Genomic DNA, 26,597 nt, shown 5'->3' on the forward strand with positions numbered 1-26,597 from the left:
AATTTGTCTGTCTGCATCCACCAGCTCAGCGCCTTGCGCACTGCTGGGTCCAAGGGAAGTCGCACAGCATAATCCTCCGACATCGGAGTCCAGCGCTGCAGCAAGGAGTGTTGAAGTGGTCTCATATGAGCCCTGGCCCAGGGCACTACTTCCATCGTGGCCGTCATAGAGCCCAACAGCTGCACATAGTCCCAAGCCCGAAGAGGAGAGGCTCCCAGGAACTGGTCCACCTGAGCCTGAAGTTTGACAATCCGATTGTCTGGCAGGAACACTCTGCCCACTTGGGTGTCGAATTGAACTCCCAGGTACTCCAGGGACTGAGTCGGGCGCAGCTGGCTTTTCTCCCAGTTGATGATCCATCCCAGGGAGCTCAAAAGAGCAACTACCCGGTCCACAGCTTTGCCGCACTCTGCATAAGAGGGGGCTCGGATCAACCAGTCGTCCAGATAAGGATGGACTTGTATCCCTTCCTTTCGTAGGAAGGCCGCGATGACCACCATTACTTTGGAAAAGGTCCGCGGAGCAGTAGCCAACCCGAACGGGAGGGCTCTGAACTGGAAGTGTCGTCCCAGGACTGCAAAACGCAGGAAGCGTTGATGAGGAGGCCAGATGGGAATATGCAGGTACGCTTCCTTGATGTCCAAGAACTCTCCTGCCTTCACTGCCGCTATAACAGAGCGGAGAGTCTCCATGCGAAAGTGCCGCACTTTCAAGGCCCGATTGACCCCTTTGAGGTCGAGGATAGGCCGGACAGAACCTCCTTTCTTTGGTACCACAAAGTAAATGGAGTAACGTCCCTTGCCAAGCTGACTTTCTGGCACAGGAACGACCGCACCCAGGCGGATCAGATTGTCAAAGGTCTGCTGCACTGCCACAGCTTTGACCGGAGACTTGCAGGGAGAGAGTACAAACCCGTCTTTTAAGGGTCGGCAGAACTCTAGCTTGTAGCCGTCTCTGATGACTTCCAGCACCCACGCGTCTGAAGTTATTGTGGTCCACTCGCCCAGAAACGAGGACAGCCGTCCTCCAATCTGCACTGGGGTGTGGACCAAGGCCCCGTCATTGGGTACGAGACCCTGGGGGAGGACCGGAGGAAGCACCTCCGGGACGGCGGTCTCTGCGAAAGGAATGCTGCTTGGGGGAGAAATTCCTCTTGAAGGAAGAGGGGGCAGAGGAACCCGACTTGCCCGGGCGGTACCGACGGGCTTCCTGCAACCGTCCTCTGGAGGTACCGGGACGATTACTAGCCCGAGCCCTGACCTCTGGTAATTTCTTGCCCTTAGACGTGCCGAGATCGGTCACGATTTTGTCCAGCTCGACCCCAAAGAGCAGCTTGCCTTTAAAAGGCAATCTAGCCAGGCGGGATTTAGAGGCGTGGTCAGCAGACCAATGTTTCAGCCAAAGCCACCGCCGCGCAGAGATTGTCTGAGCCATGCCTTTAGCTGAGGCCCTCAAGACATCATACAGCAAGTCTGCCAAATAGGCTAAGCCCGATTCCAGGGCCGGCCAATCAGCCCTCAAGGAATGATCCGAGGGGGAAGCCCGCTGCACCATAGTCAGGCACGCCCTGGCCACATAGGAGCCGCAAACTGAGGCCTGCAAACTTAAAGCAGCCGCCTCAAAGGACGACCTTAAGGCCGCCTCCAATCTTCTGTCTTGGGCGTCCTTTAGGGCCGTGCCACCTTCCACCGGCAACGCCGTTTTCTTAGTCACCGCAGTGATTAAAGAATCCACGGTAGGCCACAGATAGGCCTCACGTTCACTCACAGCCAAAGGATAGAGGCGGGACATAGCCCTAGCTCGCTTCCGGGACATCCCATTGAGCCGAAATTAAGGTGTGCATGGCATCATGCACGTGGAAGGTTCTAGGTGGGCGCTTCGTCCCCAGCATAATGGCAGAGCCAACAGGGGCTGAGGGAGAGACGTCCTCCGGAGAGGAAATCTTCAAAGTGTCCATGGCCTGTAACAACAGGTTGGGCAAATCCTCTGGGCTAAAAAGCCGCGCTGCAGAGGGGTCATCCGCTCCATCCGAGCGGGGATCCGTCTCCTCCAAGGAATCCGCAAAGGACCGTTGGGAGACCTCAGACACGCTGCCCTCATCTACATCGGAGGAGACAAAGTCCTCCAAGGCCTGGGAATCAACCCGAGGGCGTTTACCTCTGGGAACCTCAACCTTTTTACCAGACGAGGGAGCAGGGGCAGCGTTTTGCATGAGGAAAGCCTGATGCAGCAGCAAAACAAACTCGGGGGAGAAACCCCCCCAGACTGTGCACTTCCGCAGCCTGGGCAACAGCCCTAGACGCACCCTCAACCGGCGCTCGCAAGAGCGGGGGAGAGACATGCTGCGCATCCAAAATGGCGTCCGGCGCGACACTCCGCGAAGGAGCCGCGCGGGAAGAACGGCGCTTAACTTTAGCCGCTTTTGTGCCGTCGCCCAAATTAAGGGCGTTCATGGCATTAATGTCTCCAACCTCAAGGGCGGCCCACGAAGAAGCTGTCCGAGCCGCGTGGCCGGCCAAGATGGCGGAGGCGAGGAGCGGGGGATGGGCGTTTATGGCGGGAAAAACCGCCACGCCGGAGGAAGGACCGGGACATTCATCGGTCACGAAACTGCCACCCAACAAGGGCGAATCAGGCTGTAAGACCCCCGCATCCCCTCTAGAAGCGCTCAAGCGATCCGGGGAGCGACCCTTTGCGCCCTCGCCCTCCGACGCCATATGCCACGAGGAGAAGAATCGGGGAACCCCCTGCCCGCTATAAAAAGGTAAAAATTACCTGCTGTCCGCTCTGAGCTGTAACGAAATGGTGACCCAGTGAGTAGCTGCAATGAACGTTTAAATAAACGTCGAAATAAACGCCTTTAAGGACGTTTAAAATTTTTTTTTTTTTTTAACGGAGCCAGCGGGAGGGGGGAGAAAAGGAGGGACCTGGCACCACCAGGTTTGCACTTGCTCAAAAGAGCCCTCAACCCCAGGCACTCAACAAAACCTAAAAATTAGGCTTGGAGGCCTAGCCAGAGCTGCTGCTGTGTGTGACCACCACCTGCTGAGATAGAGAACATACTGGGGAGTTTCCAGCAGCACATGACCACATATAGGGAGGCAAAAGTTTGCTCTCTATCTCCACCTGCTGGTAGATGGACACAACCCACCAGTCTATGGATTGATCAGCTTGATGATATGGAACGTCGGAGGTGGCCCCTCTTCACAAAAGTGGTGATAGAGAAGAAGCCGGAAACTACAGGCCGGTAAGCCTCACTTCGATTATTGGAAAAGAAATGGAAGCGATGCTGAAGGAAAGGATAGTGAATTTTCTAGAAGCAAATAAGTTGCAAGATCCGAGACAACATGGTTTCACCAAAGGGAAATTGTGCCAAACGAATCTCATTGAATTCTTTGACTGGGTGACTGGAGAATTAAATCAAGGATGTGCAATGGACGTAATCTACTTAGATTTCAGCAAAGCTTTTGATACGGTTCCCCACAGGAGGCTCTTGAATAAACTAGACAGGCTAAAGATAGGACCCAAAGTGGTGAACTGGATTAGGAACTGGTTAACGGGCAGACGCCAGAGGGTGGTGGTAAATGGAGTTCGCTCGGAGGAGGGAAAGGTGAGTAGTGGAGTGCATCAGGGATCGGTGCTGGGGCCAATTCTATTCAATATATTTGTGAGTGACATTGCTGAAGGCTTATAAGGTAAAATCTGCCTTGTTGCGGATGACACCAAGATTTGCAACAGAGTGGACACCCCGGAGGGAGTGGAAAACATGAAAAAAGATCTGCGGAAGCTAGAAGAATGGTCTAACGTTTGGCAATTAAAATTCAATGCGAAGAAATGCAAAGTGATGCATTTAGGGAGTAGAAATCCACGGGAGACGTATTTGTTAGGCGGGGAGAGTCTGATTGGTACGGACGGGGAGAGGGATCTTGGGGTGATAGTATCTGAGGACCTGAAGGCAACGAAACAGTGTGACAAAGCGATGGCCGTAGCTAGAAGATTGCTAGGCTGAATAGAGAGAGGTGTGACCAGCAGAAGAAAAGAGGTTTTAATACCCCTGTATAAGACGTTGGTGAGGCCCCACCTGGAGTATTGTGTTCAGTTTTGGAGGCCGTATCTTGCGAAGCATGTTAAAAAAATGGAAGCGGTGCAAAGAAAAGCTACGAGAATGGTATGGGATTTGCGTTACAAGACGTATGAGGAGAGACTTGTTGACCTGAACATGTATACCCTGGAGGAAAGGAGAAACAGGGGTGATATGATACAGACGTTCAAATATTTGAAAGGTATTAATCCGCAAACGAACCATTTCCGGAGAGGGGAAGGTGGCAGAACTAGAGGACATGAAATGAGATTGAAGGGGGGCAGACTCAAGAAAAATGTCAGGAAGTATTTCTTCACGAAGAGAGTGGTGGATGCTTGGAATGCCCTCCCCCGGGAGGTGGTGGAAATGAAAACGGTAACGGAATTCAAACATGCGTGGGATAAACATAAAGGAATCCTGTTCAGAAGGAATGGATCCTCAGGAGCTTAGCCGAGATTGGGTGGCAGAGCCAGTGGTGGGAGGCGGGGTAGTGCTGGGCAGACTTATACGGTCTGTGCCGGGGCTGGTGGTTGGGAGTCGGGGATAATGCTGGGCAGACTTATACGGTCTGTACCAGAGCTGGTGGTGGGAGGCGGGGCTGATGGTTGGGAGGCGGGGATAGTGCTGGGTAGACTTATATGGTCTGGGCCCTGAAAATGACAGATACAAATCAAGGTAAGGTATACACAAAAAGTAGCACAAATGAGTTTATCTTGTTGGGCAGACTGGATGGACCGTGCAGGTCTTTTTCTGCCGTCATCTACTATGAGAAAGTGAAGGGGGAGTTGGAGAAGGCACTTTGAGGAGAGAGTTTAGCGTGGCAAAGAGACGTCGAGGGTTCGAACCAATAGAGTTAGTCAATTGGATATAATAATCCTGTATGGCAAGTTGGAGAGCAGATTGGAAGAAGTCAGTAAGAATTTGAAGTGTACGAAGTCAGCAAGGGCTCGAGATTTAAGCCAAAGGCGTTCAGCAGAGCGGGCACAAGAGCATAGGTAGCGGATAGAGGGGGCCTTCAAGGCTGGGGTTTGGTACATTTTACAGGACGAGACACGGGAGGAGCGAGAGTGTCCAGAGTAGATGACAGAATAGTACTATAGGAAGAGACAGCCTTATTGACGGACTTGGTTGATATAGCAACAGAGAAAAGATTAGAGATACTGGAGGACAGGGTAGAAGGGTTAATAGCCTCAAGATTCCTAAATGTGTTGGTTAGAATAGGACGGGACTGAGGAGGAGGGTGTCTAAGTGTGAAAGTTAAAAGACGATGGTCAGATAGGGGAAGAGTTGAGGCAAGGAAATTGGAGGGTGAGCAGTTGGAGAAGAATACAAGATCAAGACAGTGGCCATTCTGGTGAGTAGGGGCGGTGGAGCACAGTTAAAGATTAAAGGAGGATGTCAAGGCAAGAAATTGAGAAGTATAAGAGTTAGAGGGGTCATTAACATGGAAGTTAAAATCCCCAAGAATGAGGGAAGGAGATGAAGGTTGAAGAAAGAAGGAGAGCCAGGCATCAAAGTCAGTGAGAAAGGAAGAGGGGGATTTAGCAGGGGGTCAATAGATGACTGCTACCCAAAGAGATAGAGGAGCGAATAGATGGATCGAGTGGACTTCGAAGGAAGAAAAGCAGTGAGACTGAGGTGGAAGAATGGGTTGAAATTTACAGGAGGGTGAGAGTAGTAGCCCGACTTCGCCTCCGCGGCCAACTGAGCGAGGAGTATGGGAGAAGAGATAACCTCCATGACATAGGGCTGCAACTGAAGCAGAGTCTTCAGGGTAAATCCAGGTTTCAGTTAGGACAAGCAGATGAATGGTATGAGAGATAGAGAGATCATGGATGTAGGAGAGTTTGTTGCAGACAGAGCGGGCATTCCATAGAGCACAAGAGAAGGGCAGAGAAGAAGGGGGGGTGGAGAGGAATAGAAATAAGACTGGATGAATAGGATGAGGGCTGATGTGGGGGGCCAGGATTGGGATTAATGTCACCAGCAGAGAGCAGGAGAAGGAGTAGGAAAGTACGGAGGAGAGTAGCAAGGAGAAGGACAACTCCAAAAGGGGAGGTGGGCGGGTATGTGAGAACAATCAGCCTGCTGTCCTCGGAGAATACCTGCTACAGGTATGTATCTTCGCTTACTCAGAGGACAAGCAGGCTGCTTGTTCTCTCGACTGGGGTATCCCTAGCACCCAGGCTCACTCAAAACAACAAAGAAAGGTCAATTGGGTTTCGCAACGGCGATGACATAACAAGGATTGACCTACGAAGTAGAACATCTAACTGAGAGTGCAGCCTGGAACAGAATCAAAATGGGCCTAGGGGGATGGAGTTAGATTCTAAACCCCAAACAGATTCTGCAGCACTGACTGCCCGAACCGACTGTTGCATCGGGTGTCCTGCTGGAGGCAGTAGTGAGATGTGAATGTGTGGATTGATGACCACGTTGCAGCCTTGCAAATCTCTACTATAGTGGCTGACTTCAAGTGGGCCACAGACGCTGCCATGGCTCTAACACTATGAGCCGTGACATGACCCTCAAGAGTCAGTCCAGCTTGGGCATAAGTGAAGGAAATGCAATCTGCTAGCCAATTGGAAATGGTGCGTTTCCCGACTGCGACTCCCCTTCTGCTGGGATTAAAAGAAACAAACATTTGAGCAGACTGTCTGAAGGGGCTTGTCCGCTCCAAATAAAAGGCCAATGATCTCTTGCAGTCCAAGGTGTGCAACTGACGTTCAGCAGGGCGACTATGAGGACGGGGAAAAAAATGTTGGCAAGACAATTGACTGGTTCAGATGGAACTCCAACACCACCTACGGCAAGAAATTAGGGTGCGTGCGGAGGACTACTCTGTTGTGATGAAACTTGTGATAAGGAGCATGTACTATCAAGGATTGAAGCTCACTGACTCTACGAGCTGAAGTAACAGCCACCAAGAAAAGGACCTTCCAGGTCAAGTACTTCAGATGGCAGGAATTCAGTGGCTCAAAAGGAGCTTTCATCAGCTGGGTGAGAACGACATTGAGATCCCATGACACTGGTGGAGGTTTGACAGGGGGCTTTGACAAAAGCAAACCTCTCATGAAACGAACAACTAAAGGCTGTCCAGAGATAGGCTTACCTAATTGCGCTAAGGTGAACTCTTTCTGAGTTGGTTTTGAGACCAGACTGACAAATGTAGAAGGTATTCAAGCAGGGTCTGTGTAGGACAAGAGCAAGGATCTAAGGCCTTGCTATCACACCAGATGGCAAACCTCCTCCATTTGAAAAAGTAACACTTCTTCGTGGAATCTTTCCTGGAAGCAAGCAAAACCTGGGAGACACCTTCAGAGAGACCCAAGGAAGCAAATTCTACACTCTCAACATCCAGGCTGTGAGAGCCAGAGACTGGAGGTTGGGATGTAGAAGTGCCCCCTCGTTCTGAGACATGAGTTGGAAAACAGTCCAATCTCCAAGGTTCTTCGGAGGACAACTCCAGAAGAAGAGGGAACCAAATCTGACTTGGCCAGAAGGGAGCAATCAGAATCATGGTTCCACGGTCTTGCTTGAGTTTCAGCAAAGTCTTCCCCACCAGAGGTATGGGAGGATATGCGTACAGAAGGCCTGCTCCCCAATGTAGGAGAAAGGCATTGGACGCTAGTCTGTCATAGGCCTGAAGTCTGGAACAGAACTGAGAGACCTTGTGATTAATCTGAGTGGGAAAAAGATCCACTGAGGGGGTGCCCCACTCTCGGAAGATCTTGCGAACCACACTCAAGTTGAGCGGCCACTCGTGAGGTTGCATTATCCTGCTCAATCTGTCTGCCAGAATGTTGTTTACTCCTGCCAGATACGTAGCTTGAAGAACCATACCGTGACGGCGAGCCCAGAGCCACATCAGGATGTCTTCCCGACACAGGGGGCGAGATCCGGTGCCCCCCTGCTTGTTGATATAGTACATCACAACCTGATTGTCTGTCTGAATTAGGATAATTTCATTGGACAGCCGATCTCTGAAAGCTTTTAGAGCGTTCCAGACAGCTCGCAACGCCAGGAGATTGATCTGAAGACCTGTTTCCTGGAGGGACCAAAGTCCTTGAGTGTGAAGCCCATCGATATGGGCTCCCCACCCCAGGAAGGATGCATCTGTTGTCAGCACTTTTTGTGGCTGAGGAATTTGAAAGGGACGTCCCAAGGTCAAATTGGATCGAATTGTCCACCAATGAAGGGAATTGTGAAAATCGGTGGAGAGCTGGATTGCATCCTCTAGATCCCCTGCAGCTTGATACCACTGGGAAGCTAGGATCCATTGAGCTGATCTCATGTGAAGACGGGCCATGGGTGTCACTTGAACTGTGTAGGCCATATGGCCTAGAAGTCTCAACATCTGCCAAGCTGTGATCCGCTGAGACGCTCTGGCCATGGAAACTAGAGACAGAAGACTGTCTGCTCACGCTTCGGGAAGATAGGCGTGAGCCATCTGTGAATCCAGCAGAGCTCCTATAAATTCTAGTTTTTGAATAGGAAGAAGATGGGAATTTGGGTAATTTATGACAAACCCGAGTAGCTCCAGGAGTTGAATAGTCATCTGCATGGATTGTAGAGCTCCTGCCTCTGAGGTGTTCTTCTCCAGCCAATCGTCGAGATAAGGGAACACATGTACTCCCAGTCTTCGTAGCGACGCTGCAACTACCATCAGGCATTTTGTAAAGACCCTGGGCGCAAATGCCAGACCAAAGGGCAGCACACAATACTGGAAGTGCTGCGCTCCCAGATGGAATCGAAGATACTTCCTGTGAGCTGGAAGTATTGGGATGTGAGTATAAGCATCCTTTAAGTCCAGAGAGCATAGCCAATCGTTCTTCTGAATCATGGGAAGAAGGGTGCCCAGGGAAACCATCCTGAACCTTTCTCAGACCAGGAATTTGTTCAGGACCCTTAGGTCTAGGATGGGACGCATCCCCCTTGTTTTCTTTTGCACAAGGAAGTACCTGGAATAGAATCCCAGCCCTTCTTGCCATGGTGGAAGGGGCTCAACCGCATTGGCGCTGAGAAGGGCGGAGAGTTCCCCTGCAAGTACCTGCCTGTGCTGGAAGCTGAAGGACTGAGCTCCTGGTGGGCAATTTGGAGGTGTGGAGATCAAATTGAGGGAGTATCCCAGCCGGACTATTTGAAGAACCCACTGATCGGAGGTTATGAGAGGCCACCTTTGGGGAAAAAATTTTAACCTCCCTCTGACCGGCAGATCGTCCGGCAAGGACACTTTTATGTCGGCTATGCTCAGCTGGAGCCAGTCAAAAGCCCGTCCCTTGCTTTTGCTAGGGAGCCACAGGGGCCTGCCTTGGCACACACTGTTGACGTGAATGAGCACGCTGGGGATGAGCCTGAGAAGGCTGTCGAGAAGGAGGATTGTACCTACACCTATAGGCATAGGGAGCTTTCTGAAGCAGAAGGCGCCTGATGGGAGAGAGATTGTCCTTAGTGGTTTCCCGCTGTGTGATCTGATCGACCACCTGCTTGACTTTGTCGCCAAAAATGTTATCCCCCCAGCAAAGGACATCCACAATCTGCTTCTGGACTCGATTTTCCAGGTCAGAGGCACACAGCCATGAGAGTCTGCGCATCACTATACCTTGGGCAGTGGCTCTGGATGCAACATCAAAAGAATCGTTAGCACCCCTGGACAGGAATTTACGACACGCCTTCTGCTGCCTGACCACCTTCTGAAAAGGCCTGGCCTGCTCCGGAGGGAGCTTATCGACCAAGTCTGCAAGTTGCTTCACCGTGTTCCTCAAGTGAATGCTCGTGTAGAGGTGGTAGGATTGAATTTTGGCCACGAGCATAGAGGCCTTTCTCCCAAAAGAGTCCAGGGTTCTAGATTCCCTCCCCGGGGGCGCCGAGGCAAAATCTCTAGAACTCCTGGCTCTCGAGAGCGGAATCCACAACCATAGAGTCGTGCGGTAACTGCGACTTCATCAGCTCAGGTTCTCCGTGAATCCGATATTGAGACTCAGCTTTCTTGGGAATGGTGAGATTACTGTGTTCAGTTTTGGAGGCCGTATCTTGCTAAGGATGTAAAAAGAATTGAAGCGGTGCAAAGAAAAGCTACGAGGATGGTATGGGATTTGCGTTACAAGACGTATGAGGAGAGACTTGCGGACTTGAACATGTATACCCTGGAGGAAAGGAGGAACAGGGGTGATATGATACAGACGTTCAAATATTTGAAAGGTATTAATCTGCAAACAAACCTTTTCCGGAGATGGGAAGGCGGTAGAACGAGAGGGCATGAAATGAGATTGAAGGGGGGCAGACTCAAGAAGAATGTCAGGAAGTATTTTTTCACGGAGAGGGTGGTGGATGCTTGGAATGCCCTCCCGCGGGAGGTGGTGGAGATGAAAACGGTAACGGAATTCAAACATGCGTGGGATAAACATAAAGGAATCCTGTGCAGAAGGAAGGGATCCTCAGGAGCTTAGCCTAGAATGGGTGGCAGAGCTGGTGGTTGGGAGGCGGGGCTAGTGCTGGGCAGACACATACGGTCTGTGCTGGGGTTGGTGGTTGGGAGGCGGGACTAGTGCTGGGCAGACTTATACGGTCTGTGCCGGGGCTGGTGGTTGGGCGGTGGGGATAGTGCTGGGCAGACTTATACGGTCTGTGCCAGAGCCGGTGGTGGGAGGCAGAGATAGTGCTGGGCAGATTTATACTGTCTGTGCACTGAAGAGGACAGTACAAATAAAAAAGTAGCACATATGAATTTATCTTCTTAGGCAGACTGGATGGACCGTGCAGTTCTTTTTCTGCTATCATCTACTATGTTACTTAACGGTTTTATCCAGTTCCACATAAGAGTCTCCTTGAGTACATTATGCAAAGGAACTGTGGATGACTCCTTAGGTGGCGAAGGATAGTCAAGGATCTCAAGCATCTCAGTCCTGGGCTCATCCTCAGATACCACAGGGAAGGGAATAGCCACAGACATTTCCCGGACAAATGAAGAGAAAAAGACTCTCCGGAGGAGAAAGCTTTCTTTCTGGTGAAGGCGTAGGGTCAGAGGGAAGACCACAAGACTCCTCAGAAGAGAAATATCTGGGATCCTCCTCTTCATCCCACGAGGCATCCTCATCGGTGTCGGACAAGAGTTCCCTGACTGCAGTCCGAAACCGGGCCCGTCTCGACGCCGAGGAGCCATGTCCTCAATGGCGATATCAAGAAGTCGACTCCCATGCCGGCGGCAATGAAGCTCCCTCCAGCGATGTCAACGGGGAGTCGACCTGCTTGGCAGCCGAGGCCGATGTCGCAAGCGGCACCAGCGTCGGAAACCTCACCACAGGCGGAGAGCCAGCTGCCTCTTCCATCGACAGTACCAAGGGCGTAAGCACCCCCGGTATCGGAGCAGACTGACACAGCAACCCTTCCAGAAGACCTGGAAGAATGGCTCGGATGCGCTCGTCCAGAGTCGCTGTCGAGAAAGGCTGCGGGGTCGGTGCAGGAGTCGGTGTCAGAACCAGTGGAGGTTGAGGAGGCGGCACCGGGCTGTCAGGAGACTGATGCACCGACACCTCTTGAATGGAGGGTGAGCGCTCCTCCCGGCGTTGGCGCTTCACGGGTGGTGAATCCTTCGAAGCTCCGGAGCTCCCGGTACCGTGCTTGGAAGGAGACAGATGACGATGCTTCTTAGGCTTCGCTCGATGCACGTCATTGATACTCCTCGGTACTGACGAGGAGGATGTGGAATCCACACGCCTTCTCGGGGTCGGGTCTGAAAGTGGTCGGTGCCGGTGTGCCTGCACAGCAGGAGTCTTCGAAGCGGGTTGAGACCCACTCAACGGCTCACTGCTCCCAGCGTGTGGTGGTCTCCGGACAGCCATTACCTGCGCTCCCAAAGTTGATGCCATCTCCGGTGCCGATATCGACGCCGCCAACCTCGGTACTGATGTCGACGTCGAAGGACCGGGGAAAGCTCCAAACAGATGATCCTGAATAGCTTTTCTCTACGCCTGTGTCCGCTTTTTAAAGCTAAGACACAACTTACATGCGTCTGGGCGATGGTCGGGCCTAAGGCACTGAAGATACCACACGTGGGGGTCGGTACCTGAGATCGCCCGGTTGCACTGAGTACACTTCTTGAAGCTGCTGGGAGTCCTATGTCAGGCTTCTCACGGAAACACAGGGTTTGTGAGCCCTTGGACCACTGCCATGGAGTGGCAGGCAAAACCACCCCCAAACCAGAGGCAAGGCAAATCAGGACTGGAACCCCAGACTGGAGTTACAGCAGAGGCATACAAGCTGGGACAGGCAGAGCAGGAACAGCTAGATTTCACCTGTGCTTGACCGCCCTTCCCCAGGAGTTGAGCCCCTGGGTGCAGGCGGCCGGCAGGACTTACAGGACAGGGCAGGAACTGGATACCAACAGGAAACCCACAACAGAGTCAGGACTAAAAGCTGCCAGGCAGCCACTAAAAAGGAACACAGACACAAGACAAGGAAATGCAGACCAGAAACAAGACTAGGAACTAAGCAATAAAACCAAAGCTAACTACACACAAAGAAACTAGAACCAGGCAAGAAACTCAGACTAAAACTGGACTAGGCAGAAGTGCACAGAGCACACACACATACCAGGGACCTTAGACGATGCAAAGGCAAACACAGAAGTTTCCAGGTGGCTAATAAAGCCCATCAGCAACTGAAGTTTAAGCTGCAGGAATCACAAGGCAGCTACGGATGCTATTCAGGCACAAACAAGAAAAGCAAGTCTGGCAGCCTGGAAGATCCGGACCGGACTAAAGTCTGGAACGTGTGACAGTTCATAGCAGCCACCAGTTCTGGCAACCAGAGGGCGAGGTGAGCACAGACAAGGAAACAGTCACCACCGTGACATCCTCGATGTCATGGACGGAAAAATATTGGCGGCAAAGTCAAAATTCTCGATTGTGCCAAAAGTAAAGGGCACAAAAATGAGAAACCGCGGACGGAATCGAAAAGAAACTTAAAAGGGCATAAAAACTAGGGAATAAAGGGTCGTTAAAAAAAAAAAAAAAGTTTTAAAGGGAACAGCTTAAACAAGAGAAAGAAGGCAAAGGAAGATGAAAAAATCGCCGAAAACGAAGGCTCTTTTCGGGCCGAACGGAGAGAGACCGCAAGCAGTCACTCCCTAACCGCAGAAAGAAAAGAACTGATTGGGACTCTTGCGCGATGGGCAGGAAGAAGGCTCTAGCAAACGTTTTGTTGCTATGGAAGAATTCCGTTCCTGGGGCCGCCGTCCCAGTCGTGACAACAAGCAGCCTGCTTGTCCTCGGAGAATACATGCTACTGTTCTATGAGGAAGAAAAGGCAGATTGAGAAATGCTTGAGGTACTACATAGAGTCCTGATGATGCTATTATGGCTATGAATTACTGTATAGTTTATGGGGGACCAAGGGGGCTGCAGAAACCACTGTTTGAGAACCACAGAGTTCCTAGTGATTTTATGAACACTTATGCACTGCTCTACTTATTGGTCCAAAATAGTGGGAAAAAGGGGGCCTTTATGAATCAATATTTGTCAAGGCCTGAGTGGGACAGGCTGGCTTGCCAATATTTCCAGTGATATTCCAGGTCCAGTGAAGTCTCCTTACTGGCCTTCTGTGGTTTCTCATAGCCCATGAGTACAAAAGGATATCAAGCTGATTCTCCTTACCTGCTGGAAAGCCTGATTGACATGTCCCTGCTGCATTAGTTGCAAAATGTGTGCCTGCTGAGACTGGAGATCTAGCTGAGAAGAGGGAATAGGTGTGCCTGCTGCTGACCGCATAGCCTGCATGATGCTGGAAGTAACAGCAGCCTGCTGCTCCTTCATCGCGTGGCTCACTTCTCCCTTGATAATCCTTTGCACCTGGGTGAGAATAGATTCCTGCATGCTGTGAGGACAAAGGTAGAAACCAGTGATGCACGGGGGAATAAACAAGGTGCTGCACTATTTTAACACTTTGGGGAATCACACCCCACAAACTAGTCAAGGTCAGAAAGCCTATCTGTAACACTTCCTAAATCACGTAAGTCATAGAACATAAGGCAGCGTGTGTATTAAGCCTATTTTATAAAGGCAAATAGGTGGCTATATATCTTTATAAAATACTTGGGATAAACCAGCAGAAATTGAAATATAAATGGTGTAAATGTATACTGTACAATTTGCACCAACCATGCATATTTTCTAGTTTCAAATCTTTTTGTTGGTGGAGCAAGAACCATAAAACAGTTAATACAATGCAACAAATAGACAACCTTTTCATTTACTTTGAAGATTGCTGGTCTTTTCTTATACATTCAGCTTTTTTCCAACAAAACTTAATATCCTCCCTTCCCTCACTCATTAAATCCTCCCCTATATCCTTCCCAGCACTAATCCATCTCCTCCATGTGCTCTTCTGACAGTCATCTGAAAGGCCTTGGCTCTTATCGCCTCTCCAAATGAGTAACAAAGTATCATTTCATTAGCCCTCCCTACTCTCCCCTCTCACTCAGTCAACCAATTACACTCCTCATGTTCTTACCAACAGCCTATGAATATACCTTCTACACCAGGCATGTAACAACAAGAGTATAGAACAGGGGTAGGGCAACCAAAGTGCTTGAGGGCCACCACAACCTAGTTGGGTTTTCAAGATTTCCACAATGAATATGCGTAAGATTGATTTGCATTTACTGCTTCCTTTGTATGAAAAAAAATTTCATGCATACTCCTGTGTGAAAATCTGGAAAACCCAAATGGGTTGTAGCCTTCAAGGACTGTGGCTGCCTACCCCTATTCTACACTCTAGTTGAGATCTTACATAACTGTATTATTTTTGTGACACCACCAATTTATTGAATATACAACTTCTAGCTCTTGGGGGTAAGTCCTGAATGTAAGGATCCTAAATACTGAGAAAGGCCCTTTTCCTTCTAGGGGTTGTCTTTGCTATCTGATGTTCTCAAATCATCAAAACATGTAATTTACTCCTCCAGTGACAAAATGTTAGGTGCTCTCTCTGTGCCCAATATTGTAAAATATCCTTTTCTCCCTACTGGATAAAACTTTCCATACTAAAGCTTTTCCCCATTATTCCCAACTGCTCTATCTAAAATGATCCCTTCTGGATTAGCTTAGATTCTGTGTCACAAACTTCCTCAAATATCAAAAAAAGCTCTTCCAGTAATCCTGAGTTTTGGGGCCTTGCCATAGGGCATGAGAAACGGTACCTCTATCTAGTTCACATTTTTGTCACATTTCCATAGTTACACATAATGCTTCTGGTTTGTGTTTGGCTTCAATATGCACAATTGCCAGTTTAGAATAATCAGTCTTGAAGATCAGCTCCTTCCACAATATGGAAATACATTCTAAGGACTGCAATAAGGTACTCTCAGTTGCATACGCCAGCTCTCTCCTAGCTGTCTGTAGTGGAAGTGAATTTTAAAGATTGTTTTTCAACTCTGCCTTGACCGACCAGTGCACTTGGCGTCTGTATTTTTGATTGGAAGTAATTCTGTTTAAAAATGATTGTTTAACTTTGATTGTGTGAAAATAAGTTGGAATGTAGAAGACACAGCTCTAATTAATTTGATATGTGAAGGGGGAGGTGGAGCCTGTTTCCAGTTCAGACTGGCCACCTGGACTGAGATACATGTGACCACATTCCCACAGTATGGCTTGTTTACCTAAATAGAGAAATTCTCAAGCATTCTGTAATTTTCCTTAGCTCTGAACATGAGTTGTAAGCCTAATAAAAAGGGGAGTTTCAGAGGAAGGGGACAATGGGGGGTCAGCCGCCGATAGCCTGCATTTTGTCCCCTGTGCAGCAAGTTTGGGACCGCTGCGCGATGAGCTGCCCACAGATGACTGGGTTGATGAGTCCTTTGATTAGCACCGGCGAAGGAGAGTCGATGCTCTTGGACCTGGAAACAACTTCATCGCTCTCAAATCATTTAACCACCATGCCCAAAGGAGTGGAGGAGTGAGTTAGGAGTGTATGCTGAAACGGAAGTCATTTACAGCTGAATCCGTGTCGGCGGTGCCACTCCTAAACCCGTAAGAGCTATCAGCTTGGAGTTTTTGGCTCCCGTGGAGGTTACACTGAATATCATCTGTAAGGTGCGCCAGGACCTAACGGTGGTAGTAAATAATTTTGCTTCAGATATAATCTTATTAGTGAGCTACATGGATAATCTAATCGAATCCTCGGAGAATGAAAAATTGATACAGCAAATGAAGTTCTACAGGAATAGGAAACGGTTAAGATTTGAAAATGTTAATAGACCAGAAAAATTTGAATAAAATGATTATTATTACAGATGATTAATATTGAGATTGTTGTTTTCCCAGAGTTCCGGGCATGACTCCTAAAGTTTTTTTTTCCTCTGAAATGATTCCTCTTAGTATATTAATTCAAAAGGAGTGAAGCCTGTGAAACTGGGATTACTTTAATCAGTGGGAATTGGTTTAGAGATTCAAGTGTTTGTATTGTTAAATAATTTCTGGTTTTAAAAGAGAAAAAAATGAAATCAGGTGTATTATTTCCACTAATATTGGACAATAAGTATGTTTCCAACGAAATTAATTGACTATACACCGTCTTGGGTTTGAAGAAGCCAACCAGATGATCAATGTGGAATAATGATTTAGATAAATAATAACTGGGGATAATCAGGTTAATACCACATTTTCTTTGTTTACTGTTGTTTTATTGATCTCCTTGTCTTGTTTCACTCTCCCTATTTATTTTGTGGTCTAAGAAAGAGAAAGATTGTATATAATCCATTTATCTAGTTGAGATTGTTTTCTTCTAATATTGTATTATTGTACAGTCATCTCTGTATTACTGTTTGCAAGTGAACCTTGTAAAATGAAAAATTATAAATAAATGATTTAAAAAAAAAAAAAAAAAAAAAGGAGTTTCAGTGAAATGGGGAGCTCGTCTGTGAGTAATGTATATACTGTACAGAGAACCATGTTTCCTGGTCAAAGAAACTCCTGGCTTTCGCTGTGAATAGGGCCCCCCCAGCTGATAAGAGCCTGGATGATGTAAGGACCAGTGATGATTGTTTTATTGCTTCTTTTCCTGGTCTAGGAACTCTTAGCATTGCTTAGATGTAGAGACCAGTGATGTAATGATTGTTCATAGATAGGTATTGTTTCTTTTTAGTTATATAGCTAATCACTGTGTGTATATAGCTTAATCACTATATATATCTTAATCATTGTATATTTTAGAACCTCTAATAAAGATTTCATTTACCTAATACGAATCTAAAAGAATCCACAGTAATTACTAAATAGTCTGTGTTACTGAAGCAGGCTGTAAATCCATAGCAGTACACTGTCCTAATAACAAATTATTTTCTAATTCTTTATGTAATTTTGAAACAAAGTTTTCTAGGGGAGTCTAAGTGAAAAACGTTTACTAGAGAAGGTCCCTTATGATAATGCTGCAAATATGCAAAACACTCCTTATTCCTAATCCCAAACATTTGCTGAAGACTTTCAAAATGTAATGGCTCCCCTTCATGGTCCTGAATATGTTCTAATTTCCAAATTCCTTTGTCCTCCCAACTTTGAAATGAGATATTTTCATCTCCTGGGGTAAAATCATTAACCATGCATACTTTGAATTCCACCTATGTTACACCCAAAAACACACCTACAAATGCTTTGTGTAAAGGTATGCACTATTTTGTCACTGCACATGTTTTTATATGTACAAACCCTACAGTAATTTTATAAAATCCCTTTTACACACTTAAAACAGGGTTCTATGCACAAAAAAGGGTTATAAACTTACCCTCACTGGGCAAATAAGGAATACAAGATCTATCAAGCTTGCCTATTTCTGAAGCAGTACTACACAGTCTGTCCAATTTCAGGCTTTACCCACATATCCTCCCATTTAAGGATTCTCTGTGTTTTTTCCATTCTTTCATGAACTCTGTTACTAATTTAGCTTAACACCACCTTTACTGGGAGGCTGGTTCCATGCAAGCTCCAATAAGGACTGTGAGTCAATATAGTTGAATTTTATGTGCTCTGCACATAGATTAAACAAGTAAGGGGAAAATATGCAGTCTTATACACCTTTGCGATTTTGTTCCTCTTTGTTCTGTTCAAACTATTGCTTCTTGATCAGTGTAAAGGTTGTGCATGAGAATTATCCAGTGTAGTATACCCATGCTTCTTAATGTGGCCCAGAGTTTTTCATGATTTATGCAGACAAAGGCCTTGCTGTAGTAAATTTTTAAAAAGTAGATATCCTTTCATCTATTTAAGAATCCATTTCACATCCCTGATGATGTCTTTAGTTCTCAGCGTTTCCAGAACCCTGGTTGAACTTAAATCAGTTCTTGTTCCATTGTGAATATCCTGAAAACCAAACTGGCAGTAGGGTCTACAGGATAGATTTGGGAAGCTCTGTCCTAGAGGAAAGTTTGGTGATAAGGGTTATAATCAGCATTCAGCTACCTCAAAAGGGCAAATTCTATATAATAATTCTCATCTCCAATGTTCTATTGGTCTTGCTGCCTGTGTTCATGACTTCTTCGCTGTTGGTCTGCTAGGCTCCGTAGCATAGGCTGACGTCACCATAGCCATTGTGGCCACACCCCTGTGGGGTGGGGCGCCGCCATTGCACACCGAGGGCATATCAGGCCACTTCAGCTCACCTGTCTTCCGGCGCTGTGGCTCAGAGTCGGAGGCCGAACTCTCGCTGAGCCTGGCTCGCACCAAAACGTGCTCATATGGCAGCACGGCCAGCATGACGGCACCTCTAACCGAGCACTATGTGGAGCACCGGGTGGATGAAGGCGACAAGCTGCAAGGCATCGCTCTCAAGCACGGAGTAACGGTAAGGAGGGAGGGGACGCTCGCTAGGTTAAATGTCTGTTCCCTGTCTTTCCCCAGCTTCCTTCACCCCTTCACCCACCCCCGAGGCACTGCCCGCCCCTGTGGTCCTGCAGAGGGCCTGGACTGCGGATGTTTTTGGGTAACTTGACCAATTTTAACACCACTCTTGGCAAAGGTTCCTTACTGATTTCTCCCAGGCCCGAGCAGATGTATGGTGGTACTGTGGAACCAACACTCTCCACAATACCCTCCTCAGAAGTTGGACTGGAACATGTGCCTTGGTAAAGCTGGTAATTCCAGTTGTTATTGCTTCCATGATTCTGCCCCATGCCATCTCTTCCCATCGGGTAAAGAGACAGGCAGTGGCCGGATCCTTTGATGATAGGATCTATATAGACGCAATTGGAGTTCCAAGAGGGGTTCCAGATGAGTTTAAAGCCAGAAACCAGATAGCTGCTGGATTTCAGTCTGTTTTCTTTTGGTGGGCTACAGTTAACAAAAATGTTGACTGGATAAATTACATCTATTACAACCAGCAGAGATTTGTCAATTACACCAGAGATGCAGAACAAGGGATAGCAGCCCAATTGGTTGCCACCAGCAGAATGACACTTGAAAACCGGATGGTGCTTGACCAAATTTTGGCGGCAGACGGTGGGGTAGTGAAAAAGGATTGGAACCCAGTGTTGCACCTTTATCCCCAACAATACTGCACCAGATGGATCAATTACCAGAGCACTGGAAGGTCTCAATTCACTTTCTGAGGAACTAGCCACCAACTCTGGGGTTGATAAATCTTGGACAGGTTGGATGGATAAAGCCTTTGGTAAATGGAAGACATTTGTCATCTCAGTAGCTACCACCATTATAGTGGTGATAGCAATTTTTGTGCTTATAGGATGCTGTATAATCCCCTGTGTCAGAAATTTAGTAGAACGCTTAATTGAAACCGCTATCAGCAAGAAAGAGCCTACAGGACAATATGTCTTGTATGAAAATCTCCTACCCAAAACTGCCGGGACAGATACATCAGATTATCGCCCCATGCATAAGTCAAACTGCTATGCAGCAGAAGCAGTAGAAAGACCTGCAGCTACTTAGTAGGACACATGGGATCGCTGAGTATTAAGAGATGCTAACCGATATGTAACCAATATATACTTGCAGAAATATATTTTAATCAGCTTATAGTAAAGAAATTTTAAGAGTAATCATATATTATTTATGTAATCATGTATTATCATATGTAATCATGCTTATAGATTTGTAGAAATAGCTTTAATGTAATAGATTTAACAGATGGACATATTTGCATAACTAACTGCAGGTTTGATGAAGTTTCAAGAGGGGTTACATCCAGGCTTAGAAACAGGCCAAGGGTTGGGATGTGTAAAGGGAACACCATATTCCCCACAATTATGCATATGTTAGTACCTATGCATGTAACTTCTGTTTTTGCCATGCACTCTGCACGGTACAGGTTCATTGAAGATCATAGAGGCCGATACGCCCCCTCACACGATAGTCTAACACCTTCTGGAATAGACGGTAATAATCTAGACGTTCTTCTTTATGCTGCCCCCTCAGTGGGGACAGCAAGAGGGGAGCTGTATAAATATAGTACAGGCCTAAGGCCTACTACCTGGCTTGGGACCTGCTGTAAGAGCTTGGCCCAGCCTAAGAGCTGCTGGGAAATACAGGCCAAGAATTAATTGAAATCAAAAGAGCTTTTAATAAAAGGTTTCTAACTGGCATAACTTGTGAAACAGAAATAGCTCAGAAACCTAGTGTACCAGGTGGCAAAAAGCAGAAGTACAAAGTTTGTGGTCAAAGACAGTTGCCCATCTGCCGGAAAAAGGTGGGGGATTTTTTCCAAGGGTAAAAATATCAAAATCTGCGGTTAGTGTTAAGAAAAAACTGCCATCCGGCCATCTGTGCAAAAGTAGTTTTTTTAGAACTTCATAGAACCTAATGCAAATCAAGAGTATAAATATGGCTGACAGCCTCCCTATTGGGGAACAGTCAGACTAGAGGTTGACCTGCATCACCCTGTCAAAGATCTCCCCATAAGAATATTTGATTATATTCATATAAATCAATGTTTCATATGTAACATGGCTTTGGTAAGTAATAAATCCTATAATTGAACCTGTCTCTAATTCTCTTTATTTCTTATTTATGGGGAATTTGTTACAATATATGAGATCTGATATAGGCAAGGAAAAAGGTTAACTAGAATAAGATGACAATCCCTCTGGGTCTGCCTGGGGAAGTGCACATCCGTAGGAAGACCCCTGACAGAGTTGGAAGATCATAGTAAGCTACTCTATGAACTTCTACTGTACTGGGTGACATGGATGGTCCATAGTTAATCAGTTTTCAATGGAATTCAAAGGGTTCAATGATTGGTGTCAGATGGAATTGGTAACGGCCTTCCCTGTAGAATCATAAGATTTAGGGGATATAAAACCCCAATTAATTCAAAAGGAGGGATGGAGAGCGGGAGGGAGACCCTGAAACTCGGAGGGAGGGAGGGAGGGAGGGGGAGACCCTGAAACTCGGAGGGCGGGAGGGGACGACCCTGAAACTCGGAGGGAAAGGACGACCCTGGCACTTGAAGAGAGGGAGGAAGGGAGAAGGGGATGACCCTGGCACTTGAAGAGAGGGAGGGAGGTAGGGAGGGAGGGGAGGATGACCCTGGAACTGGGAGGGAGGGGGGACCCTGGAATTGGGTGGGTGGGAGAGAGGGGGGGTCCCTGGCACACACTCTAATTGTCATACACACACACTCTCTCTCTCACAGACACACTCGCACAGTCTCACTCTCTCTCTGTCACACACACACTCGCACATTCACTCTCTCACAGAATCACTCTCACACACACACTCTCAAACATACACACTCCGAGGAAAACCTTGCTAGTGCCCTTCATTTGTGTCAGAAACGGGCCTTTTTTACTAGTAATATATAAAAAGCAAGGATTTTATATGGCGATTTGAGATTTATGTGTGGTGTTTGTGTGTTTTAACTGGGGCCAGTATATTTATGCATGTGTAGTTGCAGCTAATGTTCAGGAGAGCCCTACTGAACTAATTTGAGTTCTACTTGCTTAGAGGGGTGGGAGAGGCCCATAAGTTTTTGAGTCAGTTATGTGGAGGAGAGTGCTATCTGGAAGATGTGAAAATTATAGCAAGGATATTTTTCAAAGGTCTGCTTCAAGAGGGGATTCAACTTCCAGTCCTAGATATCCTTCAAAGCCATTCCACCGTCTATGGGAATGGTAGTCTTTTCAGTTAGTTGTTACTGAGGCATCTAGCTCTGCCTGCTTCGGCCTTTCTTTTTCTTTCCTTAGGAAACAAGGAATACAGTCTCGCCATAGCCCAACTAACCCAGAGACCGGCTTCAAGCAACTCCCACACTGCTAAAATCATAGCGTGGATCGCTTGAAGAAAAGGGAAGCTATTTATGGGCCTACACATGTCCTCCAGGATGGAATCTTCTAAAGGTCCTGTCTCCTGAACTTGTCTCAGATATTAAGTGCCTCCAGGGCCTGCATAATTATCAGCAATAGTTCCTCCCTCCGAAAGAGAAAAAACATTGAGGGGTCATCCCCCTCTGCCAATGGAGGTTCCCTTTACATCAAGGGATCCAGTATCAATGTCCTCTTGTCAGCCAAATTGGAGGCCCCCTCTTTGTCTAAATCTTCACAGAAAAGGATCGACAGTCTCCAAGATTTCCTGGGGCTCCAATTGTGACCCTTTGCTTGCAAGGGCTCCTCTGCACCCCCCAAGCCCTTAGGACTGGTCGGTGCCCTTAGGACTGCCTGAGCAAAAAAGGCCTTGTGCAGAAGTAAGAAATTCAAGGGAAAAGGATTCCTCCTGAGAAAGCAACCCAGCCATGCTCAAAATCCCAGCAAAACTCTTGAACTTTCATTCCTCTCCATGTGACCTTGAAAGGCAGTTCCCTCCTTCCCACAGCCTGTGCCCCGAGACTTTCTACACTCCCAGGTTGATCATCCAGCGGTGTCATAATGCTCCAATCAGTCCAGAATGTTGCTCCCCCATGCATCAGGAGCGGGTAACACCCCCGCAAGCCTGTAAAGAGCCTCAGGCACATCAGATAGGCTCAGTAATATTCACTACCAGAACAATTCAGAGCCAGCTGCACAGAATGCCCAACACTATCTGCTGGAGATGCTGGTGAGCACTGTCTACACAGTGCCATATACAGGGGGCGGAGGCAGAAGTAGCAGTTCTGTATCTCCATCTGCTGGTTGGTGGCCATAAACCACTGGTTCTGGACTGGTCTGGGAGATTAAAAAAAAAAAAAAGAGCTATATCTTTGCAGTTACCCCCCCCCCCCCCCCACCACCCAAGGGTGTGCAAATCATTAACCATGTAGACCATGAGTCCCATAATCTTAGCATCAAGTTTGGTGAGGAGCACGTGTGCATCTTCAATTTCCTGGACCTCTTAACAGAAGATTCAACTACCATGCTCTGGCAAAGGAACTGGATTCTGAGGAATCCTGGGAAGTGCAGGTACATACCTTCAAACATACTGGGAAAGAACAAAAGCAATCCAGAGGCAGAATGTTCAGGGGATTCAGAGTAAGGATTAATATACATTTCTTAAGTGCTGGTAAATAAACAAAGGACACACAATTTCTTAGCTAGCATTCCTTGATTTCCTGTGAGTTACTTGAATGCAATCTTTGCAACTCACAGCAGAAAAGGTGGTACTAAGAATACATACTAACAATGAATCCTAAGTTGTTCTGCTACCCTATGCCAGTACCCAGCAAGTGAATACTTTGTCTTTTGTTTGTTTTTTTTACCTGCTCATGACCACATGCAGCTGCTGCTGCACCTCAGAGCGCACGCTAGTTGTGATGGTGGAAGCGAGTTGCTCTGTTATGCTCTGCAATGTATCCATCTGATGCTGAAGCTGGCTGAGTAGTGGGTCTCTGGCTTCTTGCTCATTCACCTTCTTATTTTGCAGATGTGTCTCCAGCTGTTGAATATCTATTTGAACAAATCAGACATAGCTTCATAGGACACTATCTTGGGGGATACCTGGTCCTCCTATACAATACCCAAATATCTTCTCCCATTTACTGTTATAGCTGGAAGGCTTAACAGAGAAACAAATTCCTACTACTACTTATTTTTATAGCGCTACTAAATGTACACAGTGATGTACACTAAACACGTAAGAGAAAATCCCTGCTTGACAGAGCTTACAATCTACTCAGAACAGCCAACAGAACAAATAAGGGATTAGGGAATTACTTATAGTGGGTATGATTAAAACAGACATGGGTACTTTACAAATGAACAGGAGTTAGGAGTTAAAAGAAGCCTCAAAAGGTGGGCTTCTAGTCTAGATTAGAATATAACCAGAGAAGGAGCTTGACGTACTGACTCAGGAAGTTTATTCCCAAGCTCCATCCTCCCATGGCACCTGGGAGTACTACTACTACTTAACATTTCTAGAGCGCTACTAGGGTTACGCAGCGCTGTACAAATTAATAACTAAGGACGGTCCCTGTTCAGAAGAGCTTACAATCTAAAGGACAAAATGTCAAGTTGGGGTAGTCTAGATTTCCTGAGTAGAGGTGTAGTGATTAGGTGCCGAAAGCGACATTGAAGAGGTGGGCTTTGAGCAATGATTTGAAGATGGGTAGGGAGGGGGCCTGGCGTATGGGCTCAGGGAGTTTGTTCCAAGCATGGGGTGAGGCGAGGCAGAAAGGGCAGAGCCTAGAGTTGGCGGTGGTGGAGAAGGGTACTGAAAGGAGGGATTTGTCTTGAGAGCGGAGGTTACGGGTAGGAACGTAAGGGGAGATGAGGGTAAAGGGGTAAGGAGGGGCTGCAGATCGAGTGCATTTGTAGGTTAGTAGGAGAAGCTTGAACTGTATGCGGTATCTGATCGGAAGCCAGTGAAGTGACTTGAGGAGAGGGGTGATATGATTATATCGGTTAAGGCGGAAGATAAGACGTGCGGCAGAGTTCTGGATGGACTGAAGGGGGGATAGGTGGCTAAGTGGGAGGCCGGTGAGAAGTAGGTTGCAGTAGTCAAGGCGAGAGGTAATGAGAGAGTGGATGAGAGTTCGGGTGGTGTGCTCAGAGAGGAAGGGGCGAATTTTGCTAATGTTGTAGAGGAAGAAGCGACAGGTCTTGGCTATCTGCTGGATATGCGCAGAGAAGGAGAGGGAGGAGTCGAAGATGACACCAAGGTTGCGGGCAGATGAGACGGGGACGATGAGGGTGTTATCAACTGAGATAGAGAGTGAAGGGAGAGGAGAAGTGGGTTCGGGTGGGAAAACAATAAGTTCAGTCTTGGCCATGTTCAGTTTCAGGTGGCGGTTGGACATCCAGGCAGCAATGTCGGATAAGCAGGCCAATACTTTGGCCTGGGTTTCCGCAGTGATGTCTGGTGTGGAGAGATACAGCTGGGTGTCATCAGCATAAAGATGATAGTGGAAACCATGAGATGAGATCAGGGAGCCTAAGGAAGAGGTGTAGATTGAAAAGAGGAGGGGCCCAAGGACATATCCCTGAGGAACTCCAACAGAGAGCGGGAACGAACCATGAGAGTGTACTCTGAAGGTACGATGGGAGAGATAGGAGAACCAGGAGAGGACAGAGCCCTGGAACCCACAGGAGGACAGTGTGTCAAGAAGTAGGTTGTGATTGACAGTGTCAAAAGCGGCGGATAGGTCGAGGAGGATGAAGATGGAGTAGTGACCTTTGGATTTGGCGAGGAACATGTCATTGCAGACTTTAGATAGTGCCGTTTCTGTCGAGTGTAGGGGGCGAAAGCTGGATTGAAGCGGATCGAGGATGGCATGAGAGGAGAGAAAATCAATGCAGCGGCTGTGAACGGCACGTTCAAGTATCTTGGAGAGGAAGGGTAGGAGGGAAATGGGGCGGTAGTTGGGAGGGACAGGTAGGGTCAAGAGATGGTTTTTTGAGGAGTGGTGTGACCACAGCATGCTTGAAGGTGTCCGGGACAGTTGCAGTGGAGAGAGAGAGAGAGAGAGGTTGAGGATATGACAGATGGTGGGCGTGATAGTAGGAGCGATGGTGCTAAGTAGGTTGGTGGGGATGGGGTCTGAGGAACAGGTGGTGGATTTTGAGGAGGAGAGGAGATGGGCAGTTTCCTCTTCGGTGATATCAGGAAAAGAGAAGGAGGCCTAGGTTGGTTGGTTGAGAGAGTGGGTTATAGGATGAAGAGGAGAAGGTTTGGTGGTGAATTCGAGGTTGATCTTCTGGACCTTGTCACGGAAGTAGTTGGGCCAGAGATTGAGGAGAGAGTGAGGGGGGGGGGGGGGTGACGAGGATTAGAGCTGAGGGAATTAGTCAATTGGGTGTAATAGTCCTGTTTGGCAAGGAACAGGGAGGATTGGAAGGAGAATAGCATGATTTTGAAGTGAATGAAATCAGTATGCGTGCGAGATTTCCTCCAGAGGCATTCAGCCGAACGGGCACAGGAGCGAAGGTATCGGGTGCAAGGGGTCAGCCAGGGCTGGGGATTGGTACGCCTTGTGGGACGGGAGATGGACGGTGCAAGGGTGTCTAGAGCAGAGGAGAGAGTGGCATTGTAAGTGGAGACAGCTTTGTCAACAGATTCGGAGGACATGATGGAAGGGAGGAGATCAGAGATACTAGAGGATAAGGTGAGGG

General features: G+C 47.6%; 1 protein-coding gene across 1 annotated transcript in view; it reads right to left on the bottom strand.

The window, feature by feature from the left end:
- EDC4 (enhancer of mRNA decapping 4) overlaps window positions 1-26,597 on the bottom strand; it is a 1,195,039-nt gene that overhangs the window by 139,381 nt on the left and 1,029,061 nt on the right. The window contains 2 exon segments of the mRNA XM_030203662.1: window positions 13,735-13,954; window positions 23,750-23,936. Coding sequence (XP_030059522.1) covers window positions 13,735-13,954; window positions 23,750-23,936 — 407 coding nt within the window.

This window comes from Microcaecilia unicolor, chromosome 5, assembly GCF_901765095.1.
Source record: "Microcaecilia unicolor chromosome 5, aMicUni1.1, whole genome shotgun sequence".
In the NCBI taxonomy this organism is placed as follows: Eukaryota; Metazoa; Chordata; class Amphibia; order Gymnophiona; family Siphonopidae; genus Microcaecilia; species Microcaecilia unicolor.